General features: G+C 38.4%; 1 protein-coding gene across 4 annotated transcripts in view; it reads left to right on the top strand.

Annotated features, from left to right (window-relative positions):
- PDE11A (phosphodiesterase 11A) overlaps positions 1-23,283 on the top strand; it is a 142,020-nt gene that overhangs the window by 84,456 nt on the left and 34,281 nt on the right. For all 4 annotated transcript variants that reach the window (XM_061454250.1, XM_061454276.1, XM_061454260.1 and 1 more), the window contains exons 11-12: positions 18,065-18,211; positions 18,317-18,424. In XM_061454250.1, the coding sequence (XP_061310234.1) occupies positions 18,065-18,211; positions 18,317-18,424 (255 nt within the window). The remainder of the gene's footprint in view (positions 1-18,064; positions 18,212-18,316; positions 18,425-23,283) is intronic.

Below are 23,283 nucleotides of genomic sequence, written 5' to 3'. Positions count from 1 at the left end.
AAGCCGGTGCCAGCGGAAACAACATGAGACTCCGACACAGGTGCTGCTCTGCTGATCTGGCTGGAGCCACCCATTTGGTTCACTGCCTGTGCTCAGGGGAAGTGGGAATGGAAAATTCATGCCCTTAACCCAGTAAGTTTGTTTTAGCGGTCAGAGAGGGGGCTTAGCCCTTGGGTTAGACACAAGGGGATCTGCAGAGATCTGGATTCAGAACTTTGTCTCTGTAGCTGATGATCTGGCCCCAGGAGGGTAATACGAAGTTTTTCATTGATTTCATCAGGATGGTGCTCTCTTTAGCTTTGGCATTTTGTAAAATTGCATAGTAATGATCCCTCTGCCACCTTCCATCTATTTAGTCATGGCAGTCAGTCTTTAGTATTGTATTTTTTGATAGAGCAACATCTCTGGAAAAGAAAAGTATAAATTTAAGATCCAGTCCTCTCTTCATGCCAGTTTAAAAATGTAGGTTAAATAAAAACTTGAGTTTTCACACAGTGTAAAATGAGTCCTTTTTCCTGAAAATGGGTAGGTTTTAAAATGTGGAAAAGCATAGAAGCTTAATTGGTAGAGTTTTAATAACAGGCAATTGAATTGGAGTTAATTATTAATCAGAATTAGTTGTGGGGTGGCTACCATTATTTCTGCATTTGTGATATGAGCTGTACTTCCAGGTTCTAGGAAAGATGTGGGTTTTGTGGATGATTTATAGGATTAAAACAACTGAAACAAAACCATATGATCTCTAGTAAATATTGCACTTAGACTCTGTTGCTGGATGATTTTACATTTATTTGCTGCTAAATATTTTTCAACTTTTATTTTTTAAAATTTAGATTATGATGGCTTAGAAAAATTTATATCTGGTATACTGCTAAATTCATATAAGCTGCATTATATTTTTTAGGTTTTCTGATATGTGCTACATTACTGTGATAGATGAATTTCTGATACCGTTGCTGTAGATATACAGAGAAAAATTAAACTTTACTTTCCACGTGCATTTGCAAGTAAAACAAAAAAAAAATTCCATCTTGAGTGCAAATATTTCTTTCTTACCTGAGAATGTCTCCCTGAAGCCTGATTTATCACAATGCTTCCTTCCCACTTGCATCTATGTAACTACACTAAATTCAAACTCAGTTTTGGCAAGATAAGCTGAATTAATGCAACAATGAACCATACATGTATCAATATTCACTTGTGGAGGATTTTTTAAGTTATAAATAAATATGATTTTAAAAACTGTGGCAATGCAGTTCTCTCTTGTATTTTAGACTTAAAAGACAACTCCATTATCTCCATTGTGTACTAGCACAAGTGTTTAGCTATAACCATTTGATTACTGAAATAGAAAAATGTAAAGCTAGTCGAGACTGATTAATCCAAAATTGATACTATCCTATAACATTGTCCTGTAGTGCCGTGTTCCTTCTCATAGAAATGCAAGCTCTGCAAGCCTAAAAATAGTCGTCTTTTAGACAAGTATAGAAAGCCAAGATACATGAGTAAAGAATGCAGAATTGTGTCCAGGACAGGATATTTATAGCGAGAGTTACAGACTTTTGCGGCAGTAATGAGCGAGTCCTGTGACTTAGCAAGCTGTCCCACAAACAAATCACCTTTAAATTTAACTAATATCATTTCCAATGAGAATACGTAAACACTGTCCTATTATGGGTAATACACAAGAAGCTATTTTAAAAAGCTAACGTAATTGTGCAGCTGTGAATGGTATAAGCCAGATCAATATTTAATGACTATGATGCATTATTTATAGCCCTGTGAGAGATTCCCTTTTTTAGGTCAAACAGCACATGAGAGAGCCGCACAACAGATAATAATGTATCACCTACTTCACAGAATCTTTGATTAAAAATACAGTGTGAATAACAATTCCTCTATTTCTCAATTCCATAGCCTGAGGTATGGCTAGTTAAGAGCTACCCTGATATAGGGAGGCTTTTGTGTGTCTCTTAAAAACTCAGGCTTTTATAATAAATAATGATGGAAAGAGTTGAATCAAAAAAAGGAAACAACTTTTAGGACTGCTGCTGTATATGGCAGTGTAAACCGCTGAATCCTTGAAAGATGGTGGATCTAAGTGAATTTGATACTTGGAGTGAGTTACATGTATGATATAAAATGAATTTGTTATTCATGTTTCTGCTGTTGCAATTTTATACCCTCTTTTAAATGCATAAGGGTGGGCAACACAATGAAAAATTGCATTTTATATATTAATTTTATTTCCAGTCTCTGTAAGGATTGAATGGGAGAGCATTCCTAGGCTATGCCATCCTTAATTGTGATGCCCTCTTTCAATTTAGAACTATCTTTGTTACTTTTATATTCGGGTAATCAAATAATTTGTAGTGGTTTATAATAATTACATTATAGTCTTCCTCAGTAATTAAATTTCAGAAAGGCAAGCTGATTTGGACCACTTATGGAATATTTCCATTTAAATAAATGTAGCTAGAAGATGACGTTCTTATGCATTGATGACACTGCTGTTTTGATCTCTTTGGTAACATGGGTTTACCAAGGACGGAAGGCACCTAATCACACTGCAGTCAGTATCACAAGCCATGGTCCCAGACATGCATATGGTGAAACATGTACAGGTCTTTAGAGATCTACAGTTCTATGTAACTGCATGAAGTTATTCATGTGCTTAAGGATTTTTCAGATTGTCCTCCATGGTGAGTCACAGACTCCTGGACACCTCTTTGGCTGTCACAGGAGGGTCTGTGCTGGCACTGAGCTTTTCCACAGTGCTATTCCAGCTGCTCAAGTTCCACTGAAAGTAGCAACAATGGGAAAATTAGGAGAAACCTTGAGAGTAAACAGGGCTTAAGTGTTAATATTGAGCTGTGTTCCCTTTAGAGAATGCACATGTTCACAAGATGCAAAACAGTTTATTTTCTCTGCTTTTCCACGTGCACTGTCCACATAAGACCTAAAGCGGTGTTTCATAATTCATGAAACTGAGGTCTTTATTGTGTTTCATTATTTCATACACTTACATGTGCCTATGTCTTCAGTTGTCATGGAAACAAGAAGTCAGGAACACACTGCATACACATTGGAAATTATTAAAAATAATAAATAATGATTAGAAATAAAATACTGTGGGGTTTATGCTAGTTTCTGAAGTGCAAGGCTGTCATCTGTTGACATCAGGCTAGTGCTCTGTAGTTCAAAGATATATAAAACTAAAATATTATTCTAATTTCAGTGAAGAAGGAACGGCATGAAGAAGAGGAGTAGGGAAAGATTGTTCATGGTCTTTTTCATACAGTGTTTAGGTTTAGAGGCATCAAATGAAATTAGCAGAGTACATATTTAAATTTGACTAAAAATTTATCTTCAGTAAACATGTAGTTAATCTATATGGCCTACCATCTTAGATCTTAATGAGTTTAAAATGGTGAATTAACACCAAGGAAAAAGCAAATGAGGACTGTTCTATGAAGACAGTCATCTCTGCCTTAGGAAATCTCTGAAGTGCAGCTTGCTGTACCAAAGAGGAGTGCACCAAGGAGGTATGTTTTCTCAATTCAAATAGTCTTCCTTGCTCTTGGTCGCTCTCAAAACTAAGGTACAAGGCTTGGAAGGACCTTTGGTCTGGCACAATAGAACTATTCTTACCTTATTAATTAGTGCCTTCCAACAGCACTGCTTGGGAAAAAAAATAGGAAACTACATTCTTTACATCGCTTTTATCATCCCGAAAAGTAACCATGCCTTTTCTGTTTAAAATGAAGAAAAATGTGACTTATCATTGCTGTCATAAATCTCAGAAATTGCAGATAGCAGGGTTTGAAGAAAACTCCTGAGTTTGCTGAATTGTTTGCTTTATTATGAGCTGTTTCTTTTCCTTTCTCAACCAGCTGCCCCTGGAAGCATTTCTGTATTGTCCTGCTATGCTATTTTTCAGCTCCTTGTCTCAGTGCTGGGACCTGTGATGTGATTCTCAGGTGCACTTCTACTACAATAGCCCTCCTCATAGAGATATTATTACTGTCATGAAACCTGTTCCAGTGTGATAGGTTTTATTGAGAATAAGGCATATAAAAGAGCAATATGAAAGTTCATGGAAGAAGTGAGGGTTTTTTGCTTTAATTTCTTCCATGAGGCATTTTGTCATAAATAAAGTGGGATGACTTCAGCGTGTCAGAGGCATGAGAAGCACCTGTTCATGAATTACTTCTGTAGCTGTCATACTAGATTAGTGTCATATTATAGTGTCTACCCTCTTGGGATATTTAATAGAAAAAGCTAATGGGAATTCTGAATTTGCTTTCAAAAAATTTAAACATTCATTTTTGTTTAAATTTCAGCATTTGAAATTACTGGCTTCATAGTTGATCAAGACGACATTAAATTGCTGCAAAAGGCTGCTGAAAGAATTCCTTCTGTATTTCTAAAATGACCACATTTATTATTTCCAGGTGAAAATGTGGAGCTCTGAGAGTAAAATGTTCCCTTCCCTCCAGGAAGATGAAATATGAATCTTCCAGGATGTGGTGGAAGGAGAGTTTACAAGGAGCAATTTAATCTGGTGAGGCTCAGGCACTGAAATGCTCTCTGAAGAGGCTAGCTCTCTTTGTTGGCTACAGTGGGGTAAAGGAAGGCTATAGCAATCATGAGGAGTACATCCACCTCATGTGCCCACTGTAGTCTACCTAGGCAAGTTCCTTGCCCTTGTCTTGTTATATCATCTGGGCAGGGCACTTCTTTGTGATTTGGTTTCCCATCTACAAAGAGGGGATAGAAACATCAAAACATCTCTATGAAAGCTTCCAATACTTCTGCTTTCCGACTCCAAAAGATTTGTATGATGCAAAGGCTGCATGAAACTAGTTTATTTTGTAGTGTAGGAGATAAGTAAATCTTTTTTTCAAAAAAGTCTTTCTCTTGAGGATCTATATGTGATTTGAGAGAGTTAAGGCAAAAGAAAGAAAGGTATGGCCTGGAAGCTGGATAAAGCCCACAGTTTAACCATATATCTATGGCCAGACATTTTTTTTCTGTTTACTCATGAATTTAGCACAGGTCAATAAATTAATGTTTTAAAGGAGTAGTCTTCATTTAGCAAGGAATAGATTCTGGTCTGTGGGTTACGTCAGAGCAAGAGCATAATGTGTATGTCAATAACTAATTTCCTGTGGATTTTTTTTATATGGAAAAGCAAAATATTTTTTGTTTATGCTATAACAGAAGAATTTCTGAGTACATTCACACTCTAAGCTATAAAGAAGGGAGTTTAAGGGGGTTAGGATTTAAAAAAAAGTAAAAATCAACATTGATATTCTGACTGCAGAGTAAAGACACGCAGTAACTAGAAATGTTAAATAATAAATTACTAAGATCAGCTACTTCATCGCTAGACCAGAGCTTAAATCTCCTTGTTAAATACCTTAACAAGTAATAAACTTCAAGCACTGAAAATAACAGAAAATTAAAATTCTATGCATGGTCAAAACTGGTGTTTGTATTACTTTTTTAAAAAAACCTTCTTCTGTAAAGCTGAAATAGATTTAATTTTTAAGAATTTTTCAAATATTCTAATTTTTTCTTCAGTACCAAAACAACAGTCTAAGTAGCTTAAAATGTTACTGAGTTATTGCTTTTAATAGTGGCTGTTTTTCAGTTTCTTAGTAATTATGCACACTAATACAGTGGTACTTCAACAACAGAAATTTTCAGCAGAGGATTAAGAACAAAATTATGGTTATTAATTTACCCATACTTAAAGAAAGCGTGCTGCTTCTTGGCTCCTCTCAAATAGTGGATTTTGTTATTTACATGGGAAGTCTTCTATTTTGTCCATCTGTTCTTATGTCCAAAACCACAATTAGTTTGGGAGAATGCTTAGAAAAAGAAATTGGAAATAGAAATTGTTGGGGACAGAGTACTGCTCACAAGTGAAGGTATGATTTATTATCCAACAGACCTGTTGTCTGTCCTTCAATCTGATCAGTCACTGTACTCCACAAGAATCTCTTGTCAGCTGGAAAGCACTGAGGAGTAAATACAGTTCAACATTGATACACTATTTAGCCAATAACCATGCAAAAAGTGATAAGGCATAGAATACATTTAAAATGTCATGCAAGCCTGAGGAGTATCTGATGAATGATATAAAAAAAAGAATCAAAACTTGTCAAATGATAAAGTAGTGTGTTTCAGTCAGTGACAGACATGGGAATTTATGTTTGGAAAGGTTTCCAAAGAGGAAGAAAAGTCTATCTAGCAAAGACTTGTATGCTTAAATTTGACCAGAATGACTTAAAATATTGGGCTACTTCAGTGAATGATGGTCCTCTAGTTCTTCACTGTGGGTTTATCATGGCTCTTTTGCCATTAGTGAGGAGCAGATTATTCCCCATACAGGTGATGGAATTCCCTGGGACTAGCCCTATATGTGACAGCTCACTCTTCTGAGACCTGCATGGCCCAGTAAGACCTCGGTATTGTTTGTTTTAACTCATGGAAGAAAGAATTCTTCAAATAAATAAAAAAGAATGGCATATTATTTCACATTTTTATATTATTCTTTGTCTGAGCTTGGATTCCTTTTGTAGCTGACAGGCTGACAGCTGTAACTGGGAGTTTTCTGCTTAAAAAATATCAAGGTTTTGGTTTTTTGTTTTTTTTTTTAAAGAAAAACAATATTTGGATAGAATTTTTCTATCGAATTATCTATAATTGGCATTAATATCAATTTTAATTTTAAAATTAAATAAGTTCCTTCTTATTTGTAGTGATTTTTTTTTAAACCAGGGAAAGAAAATATGATTTTTCCTACCTTATACCCTACAAAAGAAAAAAAATACTTTGGTTATTTCTGCCTCTATACAGTGTTCTGGCTGTAAACGGTTGTCATAAATGTTTACTGGTATTGATTGAAAATTATTAATAGCAGGGTTTCTATAGGTGGGTTTGTGGGGTGTTTTTTACAAAATAATTTACAAAAGGAACCATAAATGTCCCCCACAGGAAGAAGGCAGTGTCCTTTAAAAGCTTTTGACATTGCCAAGGAGTTTAATATTAGAGTTAGAACCTTTTTAGAATTAAAACTCCCAAAATTAAAGAATGGGAAATAGATGAGAAATATTTTTCTGAGATGAATCCGTTTGGCCACTGGGTGCCATCCTTGCTCCACTTTAAGGCTGATTGCCTAGCAGCATTTCTGCTAAACTGTAAAATCCTGAAATAGTGCAATTTCACACCATCGTAACGTTTGTGTGTGTGCATGTAGTAGAATATGTTAGCAGTACAGGCATGTGTCCTGTTCGCGTGAGTCACCCAAGAGCCTTGGGAGAAATATCTTCATGAGTTCAGCCATGTTACATCCACAGTCTCAAATCTCATTAGTTTTGGGGCTTTTTTGCATTCTTCCATCAGCTGGTAAGAATGGGGCTGTGCTGAGAGACCTGTTCCCACACAGGAGTGTGTGACAGACCATGTTCCTGTGCATTATTAACTTAGGCTATGGGATAGCTACATGGATGCACACTTGTTTTCTAGATCAGTTCACATATGGGGTCTGTGGGCTGTGGCATCCAACCAAAACTGTATCCAGCATATATAAAAAATTATTTGTGATTACAATGTTCTACAGGTTATTTATTACACTGATTTGTTGTCTGACCGGGGGAGGGATTCATCTATTGTTTCAGTCTCAAAAGTCTCTCTTAGTCTAGGCAAAATCCCAGGCAGAGTAGATGTAATTTCTAACAGATAAATCCTGTGAGTAGTTCTCCAGTTCTGCGTTTTCAGTCTTCCAAATTTAAAGTGTAAACACTTCAAAAGTATAAGAAATGGCTTTATCAATTCTCTTTCTTGCTGCAACGATATAAAAAATGTGCAGCCTGTAGTCCAGGCAAAACCAGGAAACTGAATATTTTATGAGTTCGTTTCTGTGAAGTGTGCTTGTGCTTTGCAACAAGCTACACCCAGCTCTGAACACTCAGAAAAGCTGAGAACATCAGAGCTCAGTGTTTCCCAGCACCTTTGTGATCCCACTGCTCATGCAGCATCCTGTTTGGTGCGCTTAAATGTAACTCAACTGAACTTGCTTTCTGTGCTGCCATGCAACAGTGTGTTTTTTGTTCCAGGCATACCACAGGCCTATAGGCGCACACAAAAAGACCCCCACCCCAAAACAACAAAAAGATGTTTCTATTTATGGCCTTCCTAAACTCTACTGTTAAACTGACTCCAGGTATCTTCTTGTGTTAGCAGCACTTTCTCTGAAGGAGGCCTGTTGCTGTGGGTGTTGGCAAGGAAAGGTCGCATGGTAGCGACCCAGGGAAGACACTGGTGAGTCAGGCGCTGTGTGGCACAGTAATGCAGTCCCAACAGTGTCCCATATCCACCTCCTTGCTTGGTTCATTTCTCACTTGTCTGCACATTGACAGACTGAGGTATTTGTGGTGACTGAGGTATTTGTGCACCCCACAGCTTTGTGCCAGGCATGGACAATCCTCAGTGTCCCTAAAATGGAGTTACCAGAGAGACCACTGAGATTCATACTTCCTCAGCTGATGCTGCAGCCCGTCTGCATCACTGTCTAAGCATAAGATAAGATGTTCTATTCAAAACATTGATTTGGCAGATGCAAGGTATCCAGGAGAAGGCACAGTTGTAAGTCAAACATCATAAGAGTATTTTCATAGAGACCAGTTAATGTGTATTATAAGCTATTAAGAAGCTTATGAATGACAAGAAAAGTATTTATGGCTGTGTTGCAGCCTTTCACTTCAAAATAACAATAAACGAAAGCACCTATTTTTTAAAGAAAAATTATAACGCTAGTAAGATGTAGGTAGTAAGTAAAGAGCTAAATAAATAGAAGATTTAAGTGCCTATCATTTGTTTTTGTTGAGAGAGGGGGATCTGTAAATTTTATCTTTTGTCAGAAAATACAAGTGATTAGGCTGTGAGTTGTGCAGCTGTGTGGGTTGGGTGCTCAGGGGGATGAAAGGTGCTGTTGAGGGTGTACATTCTGCAGTGGGGAGAAGTGTTGGGCTGTGTGTTCACAGTCTGCTCTGCCTTGCACAGGATAACCCTTTTGGCTTCTTAAATTGCAGCAAGATGAAGCTCTGTTTTTTTGGAGAATGCACTTTTGGGCAGTCTGATTGCTCCTAGGGAGCGATTTATGAATTCAGAATAGGAAAAGTGGATTTATTTTAAACCTGCAATCAGAACTTAATGAAAATAAAGAAGACAAAGATAAAACATGTTTTAAGGCTAATCACTGCAATGTTCTCTAGTTTATCTGTAAATGTATGTTGTAAGTTTGAAGGTGGTTTTAATATTATATATTGTCTCTCTGACAGTGCTGCGCTATAGCTGTCACTCTCACAGATCTGAAATAGGACTTTCCCCCCAGTGGAGCAGTAGCCCACTCATATATTTGCATAACTTTCACCACTGTACTGCCAGCCTGATTTGTTGCAGGTGCTCAGAAAGAAAGTTTCGGTGGCCAGCAGGATCACCATTGCTGTCTATGCACTCCTGCAGCACCGCCACGGTGCACTGTGTGGCTGCACATGCCCTACGGTCCTGCAGAGCTGGGGTTCAGTGAGTGCTGCTGGCGTACACTGGGATAGGAAAAAGTGATGTAATAGCACTGTACGTGCCACTGTGGCACTGGTGGGGCTTTGAGGGCTTACTGGTTCTTTTATACTTTTTTTGTAGGTTCTTGGCAGCACCTTCATTTTTTGTTCTCTTTCATGCTCTTTCACACCATGTGTCAAACTGGGCATAACTTAGGCAGTTTACCACCAAAAAAGCCAGTTTTATCCTGTGCCTTCACATCCTCTGCGAGAACTCTGACTCTGTGCCTTCCACCCTTAACCAGGTTATTACTCTTCTGAGTCTTCAGGGAAGCAGTTAGTCTTCCCTCCCCTTCCCAGACAGTCTTCTTGAGGAAAAGGCTCCCTTGTACGCCTCTTCCCTCATCCTCCCAAATTTATAGGTATGATGGGGTCAGTTTGCATTACCCATTCTGCTCTTCATGGGAGCAACAAATCTGACTTTCTGCCTACCAAAACTAAGTAAGGCTGTTGTGGGAAATGGCAGCCTGCATGCCTGACACTTTTGTATCACGGAGAAATGCTTGCCCTAGGTTTGCTGCTTGTGTTTATTTAAAATTCTGGGACAGAGACTGAATAGACCCTTTTGTATGAGCTTCTCATCTGTACCAGTGGTCATAAAAAGTCGACAGTTGCTAGCCTGTAGTATGTGACACACTGGTTATTTCCTAATCACCATAAGCCAAGAGGACGTGAACACTCCCCTGCACGCCTCGGGGGATCATTGTGTCGAATGTGCATGCCCTGTAAAACTCCAGTCCTAGGCTTCTGTGGTTATGGACTTTGGCCTTAAGAATAATAGATTCTCAGACCATTAATTGCTTTTATTTTATGTCTCTGTTCTTTTAAAATCAAAATTTCTTGTTCCTTTTATAGGCTGCCATATATTTTGTTTCTGTGTACTAGGGAACAAGTCTGACATCAAGGATTGGTTTTCAGCAACATAATTAATGTATTTTGTGTCCTTTCTACTACAGTTTGCAACAAAATTTTAAATGCAGTAATTTTATCTCTGACATTTATTATTCCTTTTGGTGGGTCCCAATTTCAGGAAGCGGCATGTCCACACAGGGCTGATTGACTGATCAGAAACATTCAAAATACTTCCATCTTTTTAGCTATAATTCTGGGCGTATCTTTGGAAATAGCATGCGTAATACTGTAATGACATGTCTTCCCTAACCCTTTAAAAAATAAAATTATAAGAAAAATCCTTTACTCAGGCATATATAGCTTCATCCCAAAAGCAAAAAGTAAATACCATATTTTTGTCCGAAGCATGATAAAAAAAATTCCTAAATGCTGTATTTGATAATGATATATAGCTTAATGGCTACTTTTCTTGTTTTAATAGAAGAAGCAGAATAAATAGCTTTCCTAATGCCGTGAAGTTTCTCCTTTAATTAAAGCAAATACTGGTATTCATACTAAGCAGTAGAGAAGTTTGGTAAATGTTCAAACCAAATATAACATTTTGAAACAAGACCCAATGCAGCTTTCTTTGTTCCACGTTTCATGTCTAAATTACATGTTACACTGTTAATTTGCTGGTTGCAGATGAAGCAGTGTACACCACATGGACGTGCTTCAGCTGCAGATTTTGAAGGTGGATGCAAAACAGCAATATTCTCATTTTAGAGATGCAAAGCTTCAACTAAAGAAATTAATGACCTTTTCAGCAAAGTAGGCTTAGGCACCTACTGTGGGACTTTGGGCAGAGTTTAGGCATTGGGTTTTACAATTGCAGCTCTCTGCCTATCTGCTGGGTTACTCTGAAGACTTTTAAAATATATGAATCCTGTTCCAGGGAGTGTTGATGTTTTTTTGCATCTGAACAGTTGGTGGATAAAACATTCACAGACGCTGGCACAGAGAACCAGGGAGTCTGGTAGATCTGACAGTGCAAAGTGCGTTTACATGGGGCAGTGTGGGGTATCCTTATGCCATGTTTTTGTCCAGCTGCTTTCAGAGGAGTCCACAGCCCCACTCCTTTCTCACTGCAGTCTCCAGTTGTAGTTGTTAGAGTATCCCTTCATACAGTGACCTCATTCAGAGAACTGGAATCGGTGAAAGTTGTTGGAAGTACAAATAAAGTTGAGGGTGAAGTTCTGGCCTTGCTTGAGTGAGGGCATTGGACTGGCTAGTCTCAAGAGCTCTGTTCCAACCTAAATGATTCCCTGATTCGTGACTTAATTTCTGAAGGCAGCAGCAATGCTACTGTGATAGTCACATTAAAAAGTCATTAGAATCAAAATCCAGATGAGAATATGTGTGCACATGATAAGTCTCCACCACACCCATTCCCTTGTACTGTAAATATTTTAAAATTCCCTTTAAATGGCATGATCCTGCAGTTGGTCATTGGAAAAGAGGCGCTAACTCAGCATTGTGAAGGCGGAGAGGTGCCATCCACAGTCTTCAGTGATGGAGGCCTTTAAGAGCAGGGCTACTCTGAGCATTAAAACATCTCTGAGCTGAAACTTTTGATTCTTTCCACTTTAGAGAAAGAAATATGTCAAACTGGAACATAACAGGCTTTGGTTTTCCATGGCTATGAAGTGCAAAATTTGTCTACTACTGCTAATAACTGACTATAAAGATGCGTTTTAAAAGATGCCTGTGTTACTATAAAAGTCAGTTGGAGAAACCCTCTAAGACTCAATTTGGAGTTTTAGAAAGCAGCATTCTTTATTGGCAGTGCTGGGCACGCACAGAATCATTTCACAAAGGTGAGCGTACCCGATACTTGCTGACAGCAGCTATATATTTAGCCTGCTCATGCATATTCATAGCTTTTCCAGGAACTTATTATAATATTTGCATTCTAATTATGTATGCTCTTTCTTGCTGAGTGGGGGTCTTCTTTGGTGATCATCAGTAGTCTTCCTCACTGTGTTTACTGAATGACCTCAGTGCTTGCACACACTTGCAATTAGCAGTTGGTATGTCCTTGCTTCTGTTCCAGTCTCACTCCATGCTGGGCGCCGCTCTGCTATCTTGAAGGCTGGCATCCTTGGTCTTATTTACTCTCTCCTTAGTTAACAGTCCCATGATGTTCCTTCCCCCATCAGGCAATCATTCCTTTCTCTCTCTGTGTTAGTAAGTTAGAACAGTTTGCTTTATTCTACTATGCTAAAGGCACACACGCTATTGTTAGTTTAAGATTTAAGGTTACACCTGCGGCTACAAGTATAAGCAAATATTTTAGGGGGCTTTATTCAGGAAAAGAACCCTTTAAAAGTAAAAATGTTTGCCATCAGAAAATACTGTCTCCAAAGTGGTTTCATAGAAGATTAAGTGAGAGAGAAAAAAGTCATCACATTTAAATATTCTCCATTTTGATGCTTTCTGTGCAGTTTTAGATGATCAACCTGGAAGGTTTTTCAGTTCCTAATCTTCTGAGAGAGACTGTGAGTGAAGAGATACTTGGAAGGGTGCTCTTACTTTTTTTATGTATGTCATGTTGTCTGAAACTTGTTTCACTATAGAGTACAAATGAGGTCAGATCCTGACCTGCTATAGAAATAGTATGTGTACTCCTGACTTAGACAGTGCCCCTGGATGTTAAGAGGCATACCATATTGATTTGCCAGTCTTCTGCTGCATCGGAACATATATTTCATGGGATATCTTTGTAGTGTTGTATATTTGAGTTTCTTGTTACTTTTTTTTTCCCAGCAGTCTCTCAGTATTTTCTGATTAGGAAACCTTGCTAACCCTCCACGTGTCATTGTCCATAGGGCTATATAAATGTGGTCTATGTTCAGCAGTGGAAGTTATTGTTAGAGAATAGTCCTGATAGTGCATGGGGAAGAAGCTGTGCATACCAAATGGCAAAATGTGCTCTTTTTTTTTTGTTTGTTTTTAACAAAGCCATACTAATATACTTATCAGTAGGTTTCAAAATGCTTTCCTCACGTAATAAGCACTGATGTCTTATCCACACAGGTCTTAAAACTGAAGTACAGACAGTTTAACCTGACACAGCAAAGTAGGATTTCAGTTTTCTGTGTTTAGCTGTACTGCTTCCATTGTAGTCAATGTTTTACCAGGAATGCTTTTTGAAGAGCTCACCAGTTTCCTTGCATCTGATTACGTTAACATTATCATGTTATCAAATATGGATATAGAAAATAGTGAAAAATATGCTATCAGAAGTATTAGTGCAAAATCATTTATTAAGCTTTCCCTTAAGCTTAAGTCAATCTGTGGAATGATATTTTTGTCCTGTGTTCCTAGTATCAAATGGGATCAAAAAATATTTTCATGTATCATGTAATGCTGAATTGTTATTACAATCAGACCCTTGAGCTATAGGTATCTTTTGTTTAAGAAACTCCTTGAGCTGCCTATCAGTGTGTGCCAATTTGTAGGAAATAAGGATGAAATAAGATTACGGCAAGATGAGACAAAATGTAATCACCACCTTGAAATTTCTCTCTCTCCAACACTGACCCAGACTGTCTCATAACTAAACTCTGTTATAGCAGATTATTAAATATCCAAATTGCTATTTCATATTTGGTGACGTGATACAGTTTTTTCCTACATAAGGAGTTATTTCTCTCTGACCATTTTTTATGCTGGCAGCATAAGCTGCATAAGAGCAGAAGTCTCCCCTTTTCAATGTGTTGATTGCAATTGCTTCTTGATTGCTCTGAATATATGTGTGTGCATATTATACTGCATTTTTCTGGCATACATTTACCCATTAACATATACTTCCTAGAAGAAAAGATGAGAATGGTTATCCTTTTTGTTGTCTAGTTGCATGCTAACGATATAAAGAAACCATTTTATACAACATATGTATTATACACGTTTCTAAAAGCATGAAATAGTTGTGTTCAGCAGCACTAAGATCTAAGCATCAAATAGTAGCTTTTACTTCAAGTATTTAGCCTTGCAAAGTTTCCATAAAACCTTGACTCTCTAGTTTCCTAAAGTTTTCTCTAGTCTTTGTTCATCCACAGCAGCCCAAATGGTCATAAATGATATATGGCCCTTTCAGGGTGGCAGATGTAAAGTAAGGCTCAACCAGTCACTCATCTCCTAGCTGTTCACATATACCAAGCAGGCTGTGAAGCAATTTACATGATAGCAAAGGGCGGTGAGGAAAGGAGAATCTGTCTCCAACCCTGAACTGAGTATGTAAGTGCTTGTCCCCACCTCCTGTATCCATCCCACCCCATGCACATCTGAATATGGGGTAGCTACAGACCTTGTTCTTATGCTCTCATTCAGGGCATGACATCCTTTTTTTCAAGCTCTCTACAAGTGGTGATAGTTTCCCAGTCTGGTAACTGCTGAGTTTGTTCTTCATTAGGCAAGACCAGTTCTCTTCCATGCATTAAGCCCAACTGGTGTTTGTGGTTCCTTTCAAGACAAATTTTTGCTTTAGTACCAGAGGGTATGCAGACATGACAAGAGGAGGCATGTCCGGCTTTAATTTACCATAAAAGCACAGAACAGTCATGTGAAGTTTTTTTAAGGATAAAGTGTTGAAATTGCTTAGTCCACAGGGAGAAAAGACTTCAGAGTATAATGTTCTTAATTGTTTCTAGAAAGGGGAAATTGAACTTTAAAATGTTCAAAAGGAAGCAAATCTTTTAAGTGATTTCAAATCACTGGGGGGCTTTAAAAAGTAATTTCACTGTAACTTGAATTTTAATTGTCTGCTCCTTTCTCTTACTGTCATGGTGTTTTCATCCTGCCTGTTTTCCTGGAAAAGAGCGTTGTTATTACTGTTTATTTTAAGATATCCCTGGAATTTGTCCTGCAGTGCAACAAAATTTCAGGGATGGATATGTTTTAATATTCTGTACTATGAATATTTTTTATATCTTTGCAATTAAAAAAATGAAGTTTTAATGACTCTTCTCCTATAAACCCTGGGCTGCTGCATTTCTAGCTTAAGAAGCTGAGGACAGACAATGCCAGGTGCAGCCAGAATATTGCTGCAGCCCCACATCGTATAATTTTTTTTAACATTATTCAAATTAGTCTCAACACTCATATTTCTGTTGTTTCCTTTATTGCTGTTGTAAAGCAAATGGTTCTTTTATACAAATGTTATCTTCTGGCTATTAATTCAGCAGTTATTTTGGATGATGGCACTCCTGTTAAATTTAGGAATGTAAAACCTCATAAATATTTAAAAGTTTCTAACTGACATGGGAAGAAATTGTTTTTGACTTGCTTTGTTAATATCCTGTTGCTCAGTTCATAATAGATTTGGGATATACTGTTATTTCTCCACTGTTTGAAAAAGGGAAAGACAATTGTAGTTGAGCAACTCCTTCAAGTGTTCTCCCTGAATTGTAACAGACTGGTAAAAGTGTTTGCTTCCAGTAAAAAGCCAGGAAAATATCTGTTTTCTTTTAAGAGGGCAAAAAAATGTGACAAATTTAATTAGAGCCCACTTCAAAGTGAATGAAAATGCAGCAGTAAGTGTGCAAAGCTACTTTCAATAAAACAGGTTCTAGTAGGTCTACCTACAATCAGGTCCTTCTCTTTCAGCATCTGTTACTTAAACTTCTTTCTAAGGACCAAACAAGATTGACAAACGTGTTTCTTCCCTCAGAGACATTCTATGAAGAGCACATTTACTGTGCAAAGAGTGCATTCATAGACTAAATATTAGCATGCATCTCAAGTACCCCCAAAGCTCTGAAGAATAACTGAATGATAAAAAAGTCACAATTTCTGTAAGACCGCTAAAGGTCTGGACAACACAATCCCTGGGCCCAGGTTCCTCCTTCACACCTAACCATGTTTTCTTTCTTTTTTTGCCTCAGAAGTAAACACATAGCTTCTCAGTCACATCTTACAGGGTGTTAAGGTGTAACTCCTGTTGGGATCATCTAGGATTTCAAATGTTTCAAAATATATTAAAAAAAAACCAAAAAAGATGCTGAATTGATTCAACCTGGATAAGTACGCTTGCAGACGAAGTCAGTACGCAGTTAACAGAGCTTACACCTCTGCCTGCATGCTCCAGAGGTGGTTCAGCTGTGTCCTGGGATGACACTTGACTTAATGATTTGATGTATTTCCTATGTCCACTAGTCTCACTGGTGTAATACCATAACTTCTTGTGGTATTGGAATGCTCTTACTAGGTGCTGATCGGCAAAGGCTTTTATTCTAGCTAGTAAATAACACTGCCGTGTTAATACTGTTTTATGTCAGGTTTACATCAGTATAGTTAAACCAGCTTAATCTCTGCATGAAGTAATTATTGAGATGGCATTTTCCCTTTAGCCAGAAAAAGCATTTTACGCATCGGTAACTTGGAGTTAGGATGCAGTATTTCAAAACACAGGTTTTCAAAAAGGAAAAACCACATAAGGTGGTCACATAGAAGTTGCAACTGTGAAGGTGAACTTACAGTTGCATGAACAAATTGGTATTTTATACAAGTGAGTAGCTGCATGTGCCACACCAGCTGAGTCCATGTGATTTTAATGAGTTCAGCATGGTCCAGCTCATGGACTGTGGGCTGGACACAGCCTCTTTGTGATGTTTCTACCTGACGCATCACCTTCTCACTGCGGGAGACAAGGAACAGATGCTCTGTCAACAAATGCAGCCTCCTCCACCTGCCCTCTCTAGGGAGACAAGTGGCAACTCTGAAGGGGCGCATGGAAGGGCAAACAAGCCCATGAGGGTTGTCAGCACCGCCGCCTGGCTCCTGCAGGTGCTGCCACTGGGCCAGCCACAACGCATCTGTGTGCACAACTGTATGCATTAGCCAGTCCTGCACACTCAACTGAGGTTTTGTGTACATGAAGAGCTCTTACAAACAGAACAAAAGTCTGCTGTTACATGGACAAAGCAAAATGTAAGGCTTTTGCTGTTGTTTGTTGGCTTACTACATAATCAGCATATTGAAAATAAGTTTTGTTTTACTTTGAAAAGTATTTCTGCTAGATTTCTTGTAATTACTCTGTTTTTTTTGGTTCTACAGATGTGTAGTAAGCAGTGTAAAGCAAAGGGCACTTTATGCTTACGAATGTAAAGACATTTGGATGAAAAAATTCTGCAGAGCAGTATATTTACTTTGCATTTCTGAATGGTAGCTATTAAAATTCCCAGCTGCTGGCTGTCCAGATGTTTCTTGCATTACAGCATTGTAATTTGCATTGGAATATATTGCATTACTGCAGTAGCTGTAAAGTGGTCAGCTCTCACAGTCTAAACGCTATATATGGGCTCAAGTTGGAATGGTGAGCATATTTCCTGCTCACACCAGGTTCTTCTCCTTCCCTCTGTTTCTCTGCTCATTAGCTTGACGTGTTCATATTTCTCTGATGAAGACTTTTATTGCTCAGCATTCAAATCAAGCAGGGGATGTATTGGCAGGTCAGAACTGATGTATGGATGGTTGCAAGAGTGACACAGAAAACAACTCCAAGTTTTGAATCAGAAGTTTCCCTCTCCTTTTGGCTTTTCCAGGCAGCAAACATCCCTCTGGTGTCAGAGCTTGGCATTGATGACATTCATTTTGATGACTTCTCGCTGGATGTGGATGCCATGATTACGGCAGCCCTGCGGATGTTCATGGAACTTGGAATGGTTCAGAAATTTAAAATTGACTATGAGGTAACCATCTGCGCTGCAGAGAGATCTGCTGCTTTTGTCTTGGCACTGCTCTGTCCATTTGTACACGTTTAGTAACCCTGATACAATTTGTACTTTTCATTTCAGACGCTGTGTAGGTGGCTTTTGACGGTTAGGAAGAATTATCGAATGGTTTTGTACCACAACTGGAGGCATGCCTTCAACGTCTGCCAGCTAATGTTTGCCATGTTAACTGTGAGTATCCAGCTACAGACGCAATCCCACAGGAGCTTTTACTGCCACATTGCTTTACCTGTCTACACATTTTCCAGCATTTGATTTCTTTTTTAGTTATTATGATACTCATTCATTTCCAATAGAAGTGCACACGGAAGCTATTCAACTTAAGGCAGCATATATTTGGCAAAACCTCACAGTGTTTTAGTGACAGTGATATCACAAGCACATTAAAGTGACTGAAAACAGATGGCAGTCTTGGAGTGAGCTTGTTATTATAGATCTTGATCTTACAAAAATGTTTTACTTTTGGAAGTCTTTGATTTGACATTTATTTCGGACTTTTAAATTGGGAAGTACAAAACCAAGGAAGATTAGAATCTCAGAAGTGTTTCCTATGCTTATATTTACTACTTTTCTATCCAGCTTCATCTAACTAATTGTAGAACATACTGCTTTAAAACGTTTTAAGATTATCTTCCAACAGAATGATCTAAGTGAATCTTGAATCTCTGTCAGACACTGTAACATTTCTGAGTTTGATTAACATGTATCTCCATCAGTACCTCTAACTCCTTTCAACACACCAGTAAATTCTGATGCAAGTACCACCACTCTTACTTGCTCTTTCTCCCCTACCCCTCGGCAACCTTGCTGCAATAAATAACCCCCATTTGGCTAATTAATTCTTGTAAATGTGTTGATATAAACCTCGGTGGTCCTGGATGTTTAATATTCTGGTTAATATGGCAAAAGAGAAGCGACATGTCTATGTGCTCACAACACTTAACTGCTGTACTTTGCGTTTTGGGTTTGCCTTATCTCCAGTTAAAAATAAGAATTCAAGTTTTTCCATTTTCTCTTCATGTTCAGTCTTAATGGCCAGTCATCTATTGTGAACCTTAAAGTGATCATGTTAATAGCATTTGTGTAAGTATTTATTTATCTGGAATATCATGTGCTTCTTTCCTAATTCTTGTGTTCTTGTTGATGGCTGGTCTCTGTGGCATGGTTAGCATTTGGACCCTGTTTGCAGCAGTGGAAACCCCACAGCCTGTGCCATTCACAGCATGCATCAGCGCCAGTGTTACAGGGACTTGAGACAACCTGTGGCTTGTTTCCTGCTCACAGAGCATGGGTTCCCAGCTGTCCTCCTCCATTTGGCCTATCTCTGTGGCAGAACTTTTTGTGTCAGGCAAGTTAAAAAAATAAAGAGTATGATGCAAGTAGATGTGGTGTAGTGCTAGGTCCATCCCAGCTATATGGGTTTGTTTCTGTGAGCATTTACGGAGGCGTAACAAAGTTTTACCATACAACATGAGCCAAAGGAAATCGAGGTGTTCAAGAGAGAAAGGTTGAACTTCTGGGTGTGAGGCTGCTCAGCTGACCAGAACTGATGTTGTTTCAGCAGACACTTTCTGATGGTCTCTAATGAAATCGTCTGCCGTTTTTAACTTTTTATAAACTTGACATGCTTTTTTCTTTTCAGTTATGGAAAAATGAAAAGCTTTCTACTCAGACAAGTAAGCGTAAAGTCAGGCAGCACCATTCACCTGGGAATTAGACTAGTTTCTGTCAAATGCTGCCAGCGCATGAGCCTTCAAGCCTCACCCATGAGGACCTCTAGGTGGAGCTCCGAGGCCACGTTTTGGGCAGGCTGTTCTTCGGTGGGAAACGTGCTCTCCCACTAGGCATCTCCATCTCAGATAGCTGTGACTACACTGCCTGCAACAAAGCACATCTCTGTTGCTCCAGCAGCCACCAGTAAAAGCCTGCGAGGTCTCAGACATAAACTGCTTTGACTATAGTTCTCAAAGCATAATTTTGGGTTTCTTTTAGCAGTCGGCACAGGGATGCAACTGTCTGTGGGAGCATTTTCAAGCCTAGCTCATTTTATTTCACACGCTTCCAGTAGTAAACTGAATGAGCAATTCCATGTGCAGGGCTTGGCTGCATGTGCCCATGGCATTGGTCTCACCATGTATCCCACCCCACTCTGCTGTGGCTCTGGCTGAGAACAGAGTGAGTTCAGTGTATGGCCTGCTTGTGCTTTTCTCCCTTCCAGAGGTAGGAAGACTCATCTTGCCAAAAAAAAAAAAGCCAGGCACAAAAGAGAGAGTCAAGAGATTAGTAATAGCACAAGGCTTGCTCTTACTGCAGCTGTCCTGGGGAAACCATCCAAGTTAGTATGCACCTTGTTTATCCACTTGCAAAAAAGGCAAAACTCCTTGACCGTCGTAGAGGGGCTCTGATGGTCAAGAAGGCAGTGTTCTGTGCAGTTATTGCACCCTATTCCTGATTTCTCTACAACAGTCAGCATATTGCCTGCACCACAAATAGAAGCCAATAGGTCTATTTTAGGGCATTTCCAGGTAGGTTTACCATAGCACAATAATGTCTAATCTGTAACGCAGTAGCTTCTAATGGCCCCCACCTGCTCTCACTGAATGCAGAAGGAAAATTCAGCTGGGTTGAAAAGCCAAACAACAGAAAGCAAACAAAGTTTAAACCAGTTGTTTCACCCCTGGATCAGCCTTCTGCATATCTAAGGTATGTTCTTGTTTATCAAAGTATGTATTTTCTATCTCTGGTTAGAGACTGAGCAGTTATAAGCCCAGTCCTGCAAGCCGTACTTCCGTATTTCAGACTTACACAAATATTCTGAAGACAAGGACTGAAGGAAGACTGCTCCTGCGAGTTAAGGATGTCACATGAGATTAAAGTGCAGGATTAATCCCAGGCTTCATTATGAATGCCTTTGCCTAACGCAGCTCACATTGACACTTGTTTCATAAAGTAAAAATGAACAAGTAAGCAATACAAAATTAAAATCCCATCTGCTGTGCTAATAACAAAACATATATATGTGGGGCAAGGTATAATGAATGCAATTCATTTCCTCACATGAAAGAATGACCTCTATAACTCACTGGAGACTCTGCCACTCATGAGTTATGGGTCATTCGTTTTCTGGTGAAAATGAATTTTACTGCACAATCAGCTATAGCCATGTATTTTTTCTCCCTGTGTAAATTCAAAACATGAGGAAACATAATCCTCTATTTTCTTACATTATGGTCAAAGCAGATATCCCCTTACCGTAACACTGTTTTAAATTAAATGTTTTTTATTAAGTGAAATATGCATATTTCTCTCACAGATTCAATGACAAGACCTTTGCTTAAATAAAATCTTGCCTTTATTTTTGAGATATTGCTACTGTTAATAAATTTCTTAATCAGCTTTCCTGTATTTGCAATACAGGTTGAATGCTTGAGTTTAATCAAAGCTAAATGAATACTAAAGACTACTTGTTACACCATCAATTTCATGTTATAAAATTTCTATTTTAAGTTGTTTTAACTTAGCTGTGAACATTTTCTCTAGATTGAATCTTGACACATGGCACGATGTCAGTTACAGTTAATTCCTTTTTAAAAAATAGACCATGATTATTAATTGTTACACAAGAGCAATGTTTAAAAAGTAAAAAGAGAAAACTCTCCATTTTAGACAATTTCCTCTGCCTGGGTAGCTGCTACTGAAACTAAAAAAAGTGATGCCCTAGGAATCAGGAGAATCTCTTAACATTCAAGTTACTCTGTATACCAGTGGATTTTACATGAAAGAAATAATTTTTCCTTATATTTGACCATCTTTTCCGATATGTAAACTTTCGGCAAAACTCTGAAGCTTTTGTAGCAAGTCCTGCACTTCTCAATTCCTGCTGAAATGCATTTCTGAGCACCTGAGGGAGCTTGGCTCCCTGTACTGCCTAAATATTAACTATGGCCACATTTCAGACTATGAAAACAGAGGCTATTTGGATTTGAATGTGCATTTATTTAAGTGGAATTTGTGGTCTTCAAGGTGAACAGAAGAGTTTTCACATGGTATTGCAGCAATTGACTGGCATTTCCGAGTGGGCTGTACGTTCTGCCAAGTACGGACATCAAGTCCCACTGATCTTCACCATCTTTGTATCACCCTCTTCTTGCCAGTGAGTGGAATTATACTCTATTAAAAATCAATGGAATTCAAGATTTCTTAAGTACCATTAGTGTTCACCCTTGGTTTGGTCCAATATAAATCTATTTTATATTTGTTTTATACCATTTCCTTTCATACTAACTAGATTGTGTGGCTAGTTGAGGAGTGTAATTAGAGAATGGCGCTGTGAAAAGACAAATGTTATGATTTTCCAACTCAGCCAGTTATTTTTGCAGGCAATATGTCCTTATGCTTCAGAAGAGGTGAAGAACCAGGTGGTTTGATGGTTAGATGGGCAGCACCAATGAGGTGGTGTCCCACTCAGGCTCCAGCACCTCCTCCAGGCAAGATCTGTTCAGGATGCTTGAGGTTAGCAGTAACAGTAGTGTTTATTTTCTGAGATGGGGCAGTTCAGGCAGGAAAACTGCTGTGGCAAGTATCCACATGGAGAAGTATAGTGGCAAAAAATGTTTGTAGGATGAGCCTCCGCCTTCACATGGTCATATCTGGTCTGAGCTGCTCATGGGAAATTTCAGTACATCAGTTTTCAAAATTCTTTCCCGAATTCAAGTAGGTATCTGCAGCAGAAATATGCCAGATTTCCTCTTTGAATCATATTGCTTCATTTCGTATGTCCCAGATAAAAAATTTCTTAATAGTTCATAACAGTTCCATAGAGCATATTTTAGCTGGCTTCCTTTATAGGTCTTTTGATTTAACATCTTGGCTATCTGTGACACTAGGGATTGACCAAGATGGTCACCTCATGATTGAAGAAATCTGTCTAACTACTCCTCTGAACAATAATTTCAAAATGAAATGAATTTTGTTTTTTATTTCTCTGATATGAAATTCCAGTTCCTGTCTTAGTGTGCAGTTATTGGTGT

This window comes from Pezoporus flaviventris, unplaced genomic scaffold, assembly GCF_033815535.1.
Source record: "Pezoporus flaviventris isolate CSIRO_AGI_PZ_B2104156 unplaced genomic scaffold, CSIRO_AGI_Pfla_v1 ptg000001l, whole genome shotgun sequence".
Taxonomy (NCBI): domain Eukaryota; kingdom Metazoa; phylum Chordata; class Aves; order Psittaciformes; family Psittacidae; genus Pezoporus; species Pezoporus flaviventris.
The sequence above is the reverse complement of the archived record's forward strand: the minus strand, read 5'-3'. Positions and strand labels throughout refer to the sequence as shown.